This window comes from Phyllostomus hastatus, unplaced genomic scaffold (assembly GCF_019186645.2).
Source record: "Phyllostomus hastatus isolate PE091 unplaced genomic scaffold, TTU_PhHast_1.1 phas_contig_40, whole genome shotgun sequence".
In the NCBI taxonomy this organism is placed as follows: domain Eukaryota; kingdom Metazoa; phylum Chordata; class Mammalia; order Chiroptera; family Phyllostomidae; genus Phyllostomus; species Phyllostomus hastatus.
In genome coordinates this window covers 6,048,683-6,061,406 of record NW_025333872.1, presented here as the reverse complement: position 1 = coordinate 6,061,406, position 12,724 = coordinate 6,048,683, and the positions used below count along the sequence as shown (strand labels likewise).

Genomic DNA, 12,724 nt, shown 5'->3' with positions numbered 1-12,724 from the left:
GTGCGGGGCCCAGGCCGGGCAGGACCAGGGGCAGCGGGAAGTGGGAGACAGAACCCTGGAGTTGGAAAGAGCCGGCTTTGAATCCCAGGTCTGCACACGTTGGCTTTGCTCCCTGGGGCAGATCACCTAATCCCTGGCACCTCTGTGTCTCCGTGTGAGCAGTGGGAAAGGCAATTCCAGTTGTGGGGAGCAGTGAAGTGCTGCATGGGACGTAAGTCACTTCTTGTCACACTTCTTGCTCAAAATCTGCCAGTGACTTTCCATGACACTCAGAAGAAAGGTTCTCGCCAGGACAGCCAGACTCTGGCCTCGCCTGGCCTCCTGGCCTGCTTCCTTTCCCCGCTCACACTCCTCCAGCCGGCCTGCCCCTGCGGCGCCCTCAACACCCAGGCATGTCTGCACCCAGGGCTTTTGCACAGTGCCTCCCTCTGTGTCGTCCACTCTACCCCGGACCTACGGACAGCTCTCACCCCTACTCCTTCCCTCTTTGCCCAGAGGTCACCTTCTCAGTGGGGCCTTCTCTGATCACCCTGTTCAAATGGCACCCCTCCTGGGTTTTTTCCTCAAATTAGCCATCCTCTGATAACGTGGTAATAATTTACTAGTGGATTGTGTTTGTGGTCTGTCTTATTGTCCCACTGCAACATAATGTCCAGGAGGGCTAGCATTCTGACTAATTTTCATTTTGTTTTTGTTTTGTTTTGTGTTACTGATGTGTCCTAGCTCCTAACACTTGGGATGTTACGATGTGGATGAGTGTTCATTTTCCCCTCCCCGCTCCCTTCTGTTCTTTGTCCTGAAGTCAGATGGCTGGAGGAGCCCCTCAGAGGGGCACGCCCCCCAGGTTTGTTAGGCTCTGTGCTAGAAACTGGGAGGAGGGGAGGCGAAAGAGGGGTGCCCTTAAGACAGAAGCAGCCAGGGCACCCTGGCGGTCTGCAGGCTCTAGGGAGAAGCGGGGACTGGGTTCAGGGAGGGCAGGGTGTGCGCGGCTGGCCTCTGGCTCAGCAGTTCTCTAATGCCAGGCTGCCCTGCTCACCTGTCTGCATACCCGTTCCCTCCCACAGCCAGTGTCTGTTCCACAAGTGCTCTCTGAGGTGGGGAGCTGGGCGTGTGGTAGATTCAGGGTCTTCAGAAAGCAGAAAATTGCTCTCTCCCAAACGTCTACCAGACGTCTTTACTGAGTAGGTCTGCGGGCCCCTGCCCTGGACCCGTGACTTCCTCTCTCTCACGCTCCCCGTCTGTCCTGCCCAGTCTGACATGTCAGGCATAGGTGGTAGTGACCAAAGTGACCAAAGGCCCACTCATGGAGGGCCTGGTGTGGGCCTAGCATATGATCTGCCCTTTATGTGGATTTATATGAATTCCCGTATTTAATCCTCACAACAGCTTTATGGGGTAAGCACTGATATTAAGCCCATTTTAAAGATGATAAAACTGAGGATCAGCAAGGTTAATTAGTGTGTTTAAGGTCACACATCTGGTAAGAGGTAGGGCTGAGATTTGAACCCTGGTCTTTCTGGCTTTATACCAGGCAAGGCCCCGGTAAAAAACAGACGGTGCCCTCACAGGGGGTGACTGAAGGGAGTTCAGTGAGGGATACGCCAGAGTGCGAGCAGGGCGGAGGAGGGTGGCGGAATGTGACTCTCAGGAGCAAATGGAGAGTGTTCAGTAGTCTCCGGAGGCTGGGCCAGCAACAGGCAGGCGTCCTCCCCTAGAAAGGGGAGGGTCACTCCCAGAACAGCCCAGAAGATGGAGACACTGCTGCTCCCTCACTTGGTGCCCAAAGGAAAGGCGTGACCCTGGCCAGATAGCATCTTGGTTGCCCACCCCACCGTGCCCTGGGCACACAGAGGTTGCCAGGGCTGGTCAGCCTCACACCTTTTCATCTTTGTCTCCCCCTCCTTCCAGGTACCAGCTCACTGGTCAACGGCAACCTCCGACTGTACAACTCTGTGGGTGACCTAAGGCCTGGGCACTATGGCCAGGACCCACTCATCCCTCCGCCTCCCCCAGGCCCAGCCCCAAGGCCACCCTCAGGGCCACCCCCAGACACCTCACAACCTCGAGGGGCATCCCCAGCACCACCTCCGCCTCCCAAGTCTTCCCCACCACCTGCTCTGCTGCTGGAGCCCCCGCCCCCACCCAGCATGGCCCCACCTCCACCCCCAGTATCGGGAGTCCTGTCCCCCCCACCCACACCCACACCCCCTGATTTCATCCCCCCTGCCCCGCCCTTGGCCTTTCTAGCTCCACCCCCACCCCCTATGCCAGCCCCAGCACCCCCAACTCCAGCGTCTCCTCACATGAAGAGCGCTCACCTCTTTCCCCCTGCGGGTGTCACCAAGTGGAAATCAGACATAGCCCTAAATGGCAAGCAGCCAGAGGCCCCCAGAACCAGCCCCCCCAGGAGCCCTGCTGAGCCGAGGGGGAGCCCTCTGGGACCTCAGTCAGAGCCCCACCTCACCTTTCCCCGTTCATTCAAGGTGCCTCCCCCAACCCCAGTCAGGACTTCATCCATCCCGGCTCAGGAAGCACAGGGGGCTCCTCCAGAGGAAGATGGGGCCACCAAGAAGGCCCCCGGTCGACTCCTACTGCCTCCCAACTTCCACATCCGCCCCGCATCCCAGGCCTACCCGGACAGGGCCCCTGAACCAGATGGCCCCGGGGAGCTCAGGGCTGCGGCGCCTGGCAGCCCGAGGCTGAGCCAGTCCCAGACCCGGACAAAGGAACAGACGGAGACTCTACCCCCAGCCTCTCCCCTGCCTCTTCCCACAGCCCCGCCCCCTCCGCCAGCACCCCCGCTCCCTCCACCAGCACCCCCCCTACCCCCAGCTGCCCCTCCTTTGCCCTCTGATGAGAAGGCAGTTCCTCCACCTGCTAAGGTTATGAGAAGCCCCAAATCCAGCTCTCCTCCCAAACCCAAACCCAACCCCCCCAGCCCAGAGGACACAGCCTCTTCAGAGCCTGTGGACTGGCGGGATCCCAGCCAGATGGCAAAGCTTCGGAGCGAGCTGGCAGCCTACCTCTTTGGCTCCAGGAGAGACGACCAGTGTACCAGTCACCGGCCAGGCCCCCCGGGGGTCTCTCAGGGAAAGGAGAGCAAGAAGAGCCCCAGCCTGCCTGAGAAGGAGGCTCCCTCCAGCCTGCCAGAGAAGAAGATCCCCACAAGTGATCCTGAGAAGAGTCCCCGTCCAGAGAGAGAGGCCACTGCCAGCCTGACCCTGCCCCCTGTGGACTACATGCCCCAGGACTCTCCGGCTCCCAGTGTCCAGCAGATCCGGAACGAGCTGGAAGCCCGGCTTTCCTTAGCAGAGAAGGAATCCAAGCCCAGCAAAGGGTCGCTGCCTCCTAAACCTCGGCTAGAAGGGGGAAGAGTCTTTGAAAACAAAGCTGACAATGGCCAATTCTCCAAGCCTGTGGCCAAGAATACGCCGCCATCATCCACCACCCCTCTGCCAACCACACCACATCAGTCCAAGGCCATGTCTGGGCCAGCCACGCCACCCAAGGCCACACCTGGGCCAGCCACATCTGGACCAGCTACACCTGGGCCAGCCACGCCACCCAAGGCCACACCTGGGCCAGCCACACCTGGGCCAGCCACGCCACCCAAGGCTGGGCCTGGGCCTGCTGTGCCTTCTGCAGCAACAACTCTGCCCACCACATCATTCCAGCAGGTAGCAGAAAAGAACCTAGTCCCCGCTGAGCAGTGGAAGAAACCAAAGCCTCAAGAATTTGCAGTGCCTTCCCAGCCAGAGGCAGAAGGGTGCCCCTCAGAGGCCAGTAAGCCTCCCCCACAGGGAGCCCTGTCGTCTCCAGCCCTCCCACCCAAGACAGCCCCTGGCAGGGAAGAGGGGGCGTTTCTCTACAGGCCTCATCGCAGCCAGAACAGCCCTGGCCGAGAGGTTGCTGTGGTGATGCCCACCATGGCCAGAGGAGAGGCTGCCACATCCGGGGAGCCTGTGGAGGTCAAGGAGCCCCAGGGTCTGCCAGCCAACCCCCCAGCCTCAGCCCAGCCTGCTGATGAACCCCTCAGGCACCCGGTGACCGGGGAGGTGGTGGAGCGGGGCTCCCCGATGGCCCTGCTCCTCGCAGCCAGACAGAGGGCGCAGAAGGGGCGGTCTCGAGCCGTCGGCCTGGGCCGGTCCTCCCTGCCGGGGAGCCTCCGCGGCCACAGCAACCCGCCCCAGGCCAGCTCTGACAGCATCTTCCTCAAGGAGGGCCGGCCCAACTCCTTCACTGTGGTCCCCAGGCTACCCACAGAGGCTGAGAAAGACCCCCAGCTGGCCTCCTCCGCACAGCCCACTGGGCCCGGCCTGTGGAGGGCCCAGCCGGACAGAGACCCAGAGGACAGAGAGCCAAGCCGAGAACACAACTGGACCAAGGCGGGGCTCCGGGCCCCTGTGGCCTGGGAAAGAGCAGCATCCTCCAACCTTCCCCAGGGCCGCCTGCTGCCCAAGTCCTTCTCCTCCCCTTCTTCCCCTTCCCACAAAGCCGAGGAGGAGAAGTTCAGCTTCGAGGTCATCCCACCACCGCCAGAGTTCAGCAATGACCCCGAGCCCCCAGCCTCCGCTCTGCAGTATCTGGGTCGCCTGGGCTCCCCTCCGCGGAACAAGTTCTCAGACTTGGGGCAGCCCCTGGACGTGGGCCCCGCGACCTCGGCGCGTTTTCCGGCGGGTGAGCGCTACTCCGGGGCCGGAGGCCTGGAGCGCTTCTCCAGGGGGAGCGGCTCGCTCATTAAGAGGCGCCTGTATGTCGGGGAGCCCCACCGCAGCCCCGGGCTGTCCCGCGGGGGCACCGGCCGCAGCCTGAGCTCCCCCAACTGCTTTGGGCTGCAGCCCGGAGGACCGGAGGTGCGGCGCGTCAACTCTGCAGGCCGAGCGCGTCTGGGCAGCCTGGGAGCACGGAGGATGTCCCTGGAGGGCTCCACTCGAGTAGAGGCCAAGTTCAAAGCTCCTGGCAAAGCTCCCACCGGCGACCGAGTTCTCCCCTCCGCTACAGCTACCGGCAGGTGAGCCGGGGGGCAGGGGCGATGGAGGGTGGTGGAGCGGGGGCGGCCTGGGCTGCCAGATGCGGTGGAGACTGCCCTTGGACCAGGCCTGGGCCATCAGTCCAAGACATGTTTTGAGGACCCAAAGGGCAGGGAGACTCACTTTACCTACAGAAGGTGCTCCCTTTAGCTGCTTCCTCATCTCCCTCGACCTCCCTTGTTCTTGCTTTCCCCATCCTGCTTCCTCTTCTCCCTCCTCTCTCCCACCTGCTGGAGTCCCAGGGCTTCAGGTTTCCGGGTGGAGGGAGAGCTGAGTGGTCCTGGGGTGGCAGGATTTCCCGAGAACACAGAAGGATCCAGAACCAGGCTCAGAGCCAGAAGGGCTCTGAGGAGATGGCTATGAGTGTCCTCTGTGGCTCTCGGGGCCTGGACAGGAGGGGGAGCCCTGGGTCTGATAAATCGATATTGGCTGACTGGGGTCCCAGCTGAGGCTGGGGCTGGTTAGCCAGCTGCAAATTCATCCCACTTCTCTCTGCTCCCCACCAGGTCTCCCCGAAGCACTCCCCACTATAGAAGCCCCATCAACACGTTCACCGTGAGGCCTGGGACCCGCCACCCCATCTCCTACGCCTACTCAGGAGCCCATCGGAACGCCCCGTCCTGAGCCCAGGGTTCTGGCCGCTCTGCTCCAAGGGCGCAGACGGGGCACTTGAGTTCATGGGCTCGGGAGGGATGCAGCAGCTTGACCCAGACACAGTCTTTGCTCCCCAAAGGCGGGGGATGGACAAGGAGGGAGAAGCAGTGGCTCCAGGAAGATCAAGAGCGGGCCTCTGGGTCCCGGTGTGCTGTGGACTGTCTGTGGATGGGGGTGGGGGGGAGGAAGGGGAGGAGGGGCCTTCAGGAGCCTGGAGCCTGAGTTTCTATCTGGTACTATTTGCTTTAGCAAGGCTTATTTAAAGCAGTTTTACAAGCACAGCCTACCAAACAGGTTCTAAAAGCAAGGGGTGGGGCATTAAATTCGACTGGGGACCCATCTTGGGGTGGCTCTGACTGCCTGTCAGGCCCTCACGAAGGGCTGACCACGTGGGGGTGCAGGGCACTGCAGGTTGACCTCTCCAGCATCTACCTGTTGCCACCCCAAGAGGTGATTCCTGGGCCTCCTAGCACAGAAGGTGGGGCTGGGAATGTGCCTGTAGAACATGTAGGGCAGGGACCAGAGAGTGCTTTTCATTGATTGGCCAAGGGCGGGAATGGGGACCTGACGGTGGTTTGTTTCCCTCTGGCTCTGGCCTTTGCTGCAGGGGGGCCCAGGGAGAGAAGCCGTGGCAAGTGTGAGGTGGGGACAGAGGATCGAGGCTTACTTCCCTACTCAGACCCAGGCAGCCGTGACTTGGGGATTGGGCTCGAGGGTCAGAAGGCCCGGGGCTCAACACCAAAGGCCTTCAAATGTATGGCCCGGATGCAGTAAGGCCATGGGGAGTGGCAGGGAGGTGGCAGGGATGGGAAATGTGGTCTGTGAGATCCTGGCTGCCGACAGGGAATATCTTGGAAAGTCAAGAGTGGGAGGACTGGGCCAGTGCAGAGCAGGGGGCCTGTCCGTGAGGGGCCATTCGTCCTATGCCTGGGCACACCTGGTTTATGCTTGCTTCGCAGTGAACGAGACCCCCTTCCACTTCCAAAAAAGTCCTGGTTGGGATGACATATGGTCCCCAAGCATCTCAGGAAACAATGTTCCTCAGCCTGTCGTCCCTGCCTTCAGGTCTCGGTGGGCTGTGCGGCCTTTATGATTTGTGGTAACCTGCCAGGGTGCCAGTTCATGGGGACAGCAGGAGCTACTTCAGGGAAAAAGCGTGCAGGGCTGGGCGGGCACCTCGGTGGGGCAGGACTGGTTACCGGTGTTCAAGAAGCGAACCTCACCCCAACGCTGTCACTAGTTCTATATGTGTGTATGTATTTTCCCTGTACAATGTTTTATAAAAGAGTTCACTAATTTATCTGCTGTGTTAGGGAGGGGTGGGGCCGTAGATCGCTCTGGGGTGGGTGGGGAAGGACTGGCTCTCACTTGGCTTGGGAACCGAACAGGCCAGTTGGGATAGGCCTCCTGCTCTGCGGCTGCCACAGGTTGATGACTCGGAGCTCCTGGGGCTCCGTGATGAGAGAGAGGTTCAGAGAGCTCAGCTGCGGAAGGCTGAGCACAGGGTGGTGGCTGAACTGACTGGTGAGCCATTGTGCTGGACCTAAACTTTGTCTTCTGACCCTTATGTTCTCTTGTTCTCCAAATCCGTCAAGGGAAAGGGGCAGAGCTGAGGCCTGGAGATAACAAGCTGCGTCCTTAAGCAAGTCTCTGTGTCCTTAAGCAAGTCTCTCTGACTCTCCGAGCCTCTGTTTCTTCTTCTGTACCCTAGGCATGATAATAATACCTACCTCATAAAGCTGTGTGAAGATTGGAGACAGTCATGAATTTATTTAATGAGTATTTGAGTGACTACTAAATGGCAGGCCCTATGCGTAGCATGATGCACAGCAGTCAGCACGCTGACAGGACTGCTGCCCACAGCAAGGTTACAGCCTAGTGGAGGAGAGCGGGGATGAAAAGAGCCCACGGAAACATCATAAGTTACAGTAAGCAGGAGGAAGGGAAGGAACAGGGCGTGTGAGAGCAACTGGAGGGTGAGGGAGAGAAGTGGATCTGCTTTGACTGGGCAGTCAGGGAAGGCCTCTTGAAGTGGTGACATCTATGCCGATTTAGGCAAAGCATCCTGCATATGAACAGCACTCAGTAGTTGCTCAATAAACTGCATCTTTGGGTGATGACTACTTTACACGTGTGTGTGGCCTTTCATGGTTTTCCATGAAGCTTGGACATGGTACCTGCAACTTTTCCAAAAGTGGAGACAGGGAAGCAGAAAAGTCATCTCAAGGTGCTGTCAGAGGCAGGGTTGTGTTTCCTCCTCTGGGTCCCTTCTGGGGCAGGGGGTTTGTTGGGAAAGAGAGACTGAGGGGGTGGCTCCCTGATTCAGCAACTTCTTCCAGGAAGGCTTTCTAGGCCTCCCCCATCCTGGGGCTTCCTCACCCACCTTTCTCACTGTCCCCCACCTCCACCATGGCATCCTTATCTGGTTAACAGGGAGAGGACAGGAGCCCCCACTCCCAACAGAACTCGGGGCTCCCCCTCTGGCTGCTCTCCCCTCCCCACCCCTGCTAAGTCTGCCTTCCCCTCACCTGACCTGGAGGGGATCAGCAGGGAGTAGTGGAGGGTGGGGGATCAAGGCCCCACGTCTGGCTCTGCCTCTGACAAGCTGTGTGAGCTCGGGTCCTCGCTAACGCACATCCAAATTGACAGGGATAGACTCGTACTGTCTGTGGGTCTTGAACTTCGTGGGGTGCCAGACCTCTTTAAGAGCTACGGATCCTCACCCCAGAAAGATGCCATCACAGGCATTTTTACACATTATTCCAGGCGCTCCACAGGTGCCCCCAAACGGGACTCCATGGACCTCAAGTTGAAAAATGAACGCAACGGTGTTGGTAGCCACAAACACTTAACCTTGACAGTTTGGAAAGTTCACTTTTGTCTTGTTTATTCACAACGATCCTCGAACCCCTTATCCCATTTTGTTGATGAGAAAAATCAAGGCTCTGAGAAGAGAAGTGAATTGCTCAGAACAGCCACCTGCCTCCAAACTCTGCACACGGCATTGCCGCTGCCTCCCTCGGAGCTGCGTCCATTCTCACCCACCACCCCTCCCCATCCTCCCCAACAAAGGTTGCATCTGTCTGTTAGAGCAGGGATGGGGAGGCTACGGCTAGAAAGGGGAGGGTCAAGCCAATAGAAAAGGTTCATGGGAGCGGTAGGTGCCCGAGTTCCTGGATCAGGTTGCCACACCCTGGTTTCTGGAGCCTCCACACTGCTCCCTGGGTGCGGCCCTGGGTGTGGCCCAGGCCCCAGTGGCCAGCGCCCCACCTGTCTGGTGAAGCCTGGCCAGGCCCGGTGCAGGGGCAGGTCCCAGGCAGCCTGTGCTAGAAGCCAGGGCCTGCTGCCCGCGATGCATGAAGGGCCCTGTCCTCCCGAGTGTGGCGCCGCTTTCCTTGGGCCCCACTCATCTGGGTGGAGAGGCCTCCTCATTGCTGGTGAGCTTTGAGCTCCCTTCTGTGGGAAGCTGTCAGGCAGGCCTGCCCCTGCCTGCTCACCCCACCGCTTGCCCACCCCCGGCGGCCTGTGGCCGCTTTCATCTCTGCAGCTCAAAGGCAGGGCTGGCGTCCCATCATTAGTCAGCTGCCCGGGATGGGTGGCCACTGGCACCAGGCTGAGAACCTGGGCCTCCTCCCTCCGGAACCCCAGGGAAGGCCAGCTGCCGCAGACCTGCCGTTGGAGCACCTGGGGGTGTTTCTGGCCGTGAAAGTGAGATAAGGTGCATTTCTAAGGCGGGAGCAGAGACCAAGGCCATGCATTCTGAAAGATCCCTCATTTCCATGGGCCATCCTGTGCCCACCGCCCAGTGCTCAGGGCTATTCCTCCCCACCTTCCTGGAGAACTGTTCGCTGAGCTCCCACAGAACACGCTCTGATCCTCTCTGTCTTCCAGGCTGGCCCCCTCCCTCCGCCCAGGAGTCTCGGCATCTGTGCTTGGTCTCTGTCTTCCTTCTCTGCGGTTTCTTCTTCACAAGACTGAGTTTTGCCCCCTCCTCACCTGTACCTGGGCTGCACGTGTCTAACTTGGAAGTGCCCCCGGACATTTCCATATGGACGCCTGGCCAGCCACCCAAATTCAGCCTCTCCAAAGGCATTGTTCTCCTCCTAGTTGCTTCTCACATCATTGTGAGACCCCACTGCCCCCAAAGTCTCATGCCCGCATACTGCTTGGGCCCCTTCTGCTTCCTCAAGGCCCAACTTAGATCAAAGGTCCTGCAGGAAGCCACCCCCCAGCCCTGCTCTACTCAGAGACACCCACTCCTTCTTTCACACCTCTGCGCCCATGCCCCTGGCTGGCTCCTCCCCATCCTTCCAGCTCAGCTCAGGCACTCCTCACCCCCAGGCCACCAAAGGCTTTCACAGCCGTCTGGTCCCATTCCCATTGGGGTTACTGCTCCCCGTCTCCCTCCCCCAGTTTGTAAGCTCCACACCCCAGGGAACGCCTGTCATGTTCATCGCAGTATCCCCAGCTTCTAGTGCTGATCCTAGCACCAGAAGGTACTGAATGTATGTTGAATGAATAGATGTTAGTATTTTGTTGAGTGAATACATGTTAGTATTTAATCAAATACTGTTGAGCATCACTGAAGTTTCTCAAGGGCAAAGGCCATGTCTCCCATGGACTAGTGACCACATAGCTCTCTTATTTCTAGAAGTATGTGACCTGACCTAATGCTGAGATTCTCAGATGACACAAAGTTATGACTTGAAGGATGGGACCGAATGTTCCTCGCAAAGGTGTCAGGAGCCTTGGAGTGGCTCCTGCCTGTGATCAAGCGGCTCCATGGCCCAAGCACAGAGATAAGTGCTGCCCAGTATGCCAGTAATTCCCAAAATGCAGCGTGCCTCAGAAGCACTGGAGAACTTGTCAAAACACAGATTCCAGGGACTCGGTCCCAGAGCTCCTGATTCAGTGGGTTTGGGATGGGGCCCAAGAATTCACGACTCCAACAGGTTCCCGGGCTGGGCTGCCAGTCCTGAAAGCCCAGGGAGCATACCCTGAGTGCTGCTGCTGTGCAGTATCCGGGTTATTCCGGGAAAGCTGGGAGTGGTGGGCCCCTTCCCAGGCGAGGTCGCTCTGGGCCTCACCAAGAGCTCGGGGCATGGGGTCTCGGCAGCCCTTGCATAAGGGCTTTTGTGTGCTGCAGGCAAGCCAGCCGCCTGCTCCAACCATCCAAAATATTTGTGCTCTGTGTTCACTGCCTGTTTGACCTCCTTTAGTCTTCAGTGACATGTTTGGTGTGCCAGCCTGTCTCACCTGTGCTACAGGGGCCGAGGAGGGCGTTGCTGCCCAACGTGGGCCAGAGAATGAGAAGGAACTGCAACTCTGGGGCCCAGGTGGCAGCAGCCGGGACGACCTCCCTGCTCACTGTCCCTCCCGCCCTGGAGAGCCCGCCCTCAAGAGGAAGGCCTGCGGGCCTGGGTCTTGTTCCCTTTATTCAGCTAGCTGCGGGAGGGAGGGATCTCTCAAGTTCCCACCTCAGCACAGGATCGTAACCCCTGGTGCGGCTCCCAGAGCCGGGGCACCGCTGGCACCTTCCCTGCGGGACGCTCCCTTCTCGTTCCTGACAACGGCGTTTCTTCGACCTTGTCTTCCCCAGACCTCACTGCGGAGGCCCAGCTCCTGCCGCTTCTTTTCACTGTTACCTAGTTTTCCCGAGCCACTTGAAGAGGGTTGGGTAGGCTCGCGCTTTCCTTCTCTCCCCGACCATCCTATCTGTGATCTCCCTGCCTTTGGGCTCAAACAATTTGTTCCAAATACCTAAGGAGAGCACAGAACTCCAGCAGTTCCTTTCAACACTGCTAGGTGGTGCTGCTCAGCACAGGCCAAGGAGCCAGGAGAGAGGCTCCGGTGCGGGGACACACACACACACCCCAGAATATAAAGCAGGAGAATGCAGTGATGTTCTCCACCCCGGAGAACTGTGACTGTGGTGACGGAGGTGACTGTGTGGGACCCCCGTGGCAGCACACGATGAGCGTGGCAGAGAAAGGAGGGCTCCTATTTGCTGGCTTGTTTTTCCTACAGAGTGTCCAACATGCACTCGGTAAAAGGTACCAGTTGTTACTGACACAAACACAAACACTGCTGTTGTCTTCTGGTGACCTCTCTTGGCCATTTAAAGCTGCCATTGACAATCTCTTAACCTGGCGCCTCCAGGGAGAGTGGAGGGAAGTGAGGAGAGGACATCTGCGTAACTTGTGCTCATGTCCAGTGCTCTCTCCTTGCTCAGGGTCCCTGTGTCCCTACCCGAGCCTTGTGTGTGCCTGCAGGGTGGGGCTGTAACCAGCAGGTGGCGATCTGCTCAGAGGTGCCTGACCTCCAGTTTAGGGTCAGGTTCAGATTCAGCTACAGTTGATCAAGCGGCTCTATGGCCCAAGCACAGAGATAAGTGCTGCCCAGTACGCCAGTAATTCCCAAAATGCAGCGTGCCTCAGAAGCACTGGAGAACTTGTCAAAACACAGGTTCCAGGGACTCGGTCCCAGAGCTCCTGATTCAGTGGGTTTGGGATGGGGCCCAAGAATTCACGACTCCAACAGGTTCCTGGGCTGGGCTGCCAGTCCTGATGGCCCAGGGAGCATACCCTGAGTGCTGCTGCTGTGCAGTATCCCGGTTATTCCCCCCTCCCCCGCTACCCCGACCCACCTGCTCTGGGTAGGCAGCACCACTCCCAGCTGACCCAGGAAAAAGCTGAAGTCCTGACAGGCCAAGAGACCTCACGGAAACATGGTGAAGTCAACTGCATGGGCTGCTCTGCCCTCTGCCACAAGTGCAGCATGCCTGGTAAGTGCCTCTCAGATTCTGCCTGCCCACCCTCCGTCCAGGGAGGGCAGTAAGGAGAGGGAGCAGGCTTGGCCTCAGCAGAGCACTGAGATGGGGCACTGTTAGCCTGGGAGTAATTCTTTGGGTGTTCTAAGTGCTTTAAAAGCACTTTCACTTCTATTTAAACCTAGCCTCATAATACTGGCCGATAAGTGCTCAGGCCATGGATACTGTGCTGCAGCCATGACCCACCCCCTCCTTTCCAGGACAGAAGCTT

At 58.8% G+C, this 12,724-nt stretch overlaps 1 protein-coding gene across 1 annotated transcript in view; it reads left to right on the top strand.

Moving 5' to 3' along the window:
• CUNH6orf132 (chromosome unknown C6orf132 homolog) overlaps positions 1 to 7,812 on the top strand; it is a 30,770-nt gene extending 22,958 nt beyond the window's left edge. Inside the window, exons 4-5 of the mRNA XM_045842710.1 lie at positions 1,909 to 5,011; positions 5,537 to 7,812. Of these exons, the coding sequence (XP_045698666.1) occupies positions 1,909 to 5,011; positions 5,537 to 5,654 (3,221 nt within the window). The 3' untranslated portion in view covers positions 5,655 to 7,812. The remainder of the gene's footprint in view (positions 1 to 1,908; positions 5,012 to 5,536) is intronic.
• Positions 7,813 to 12,724: the final 4,912 nt, after the last annotated feature.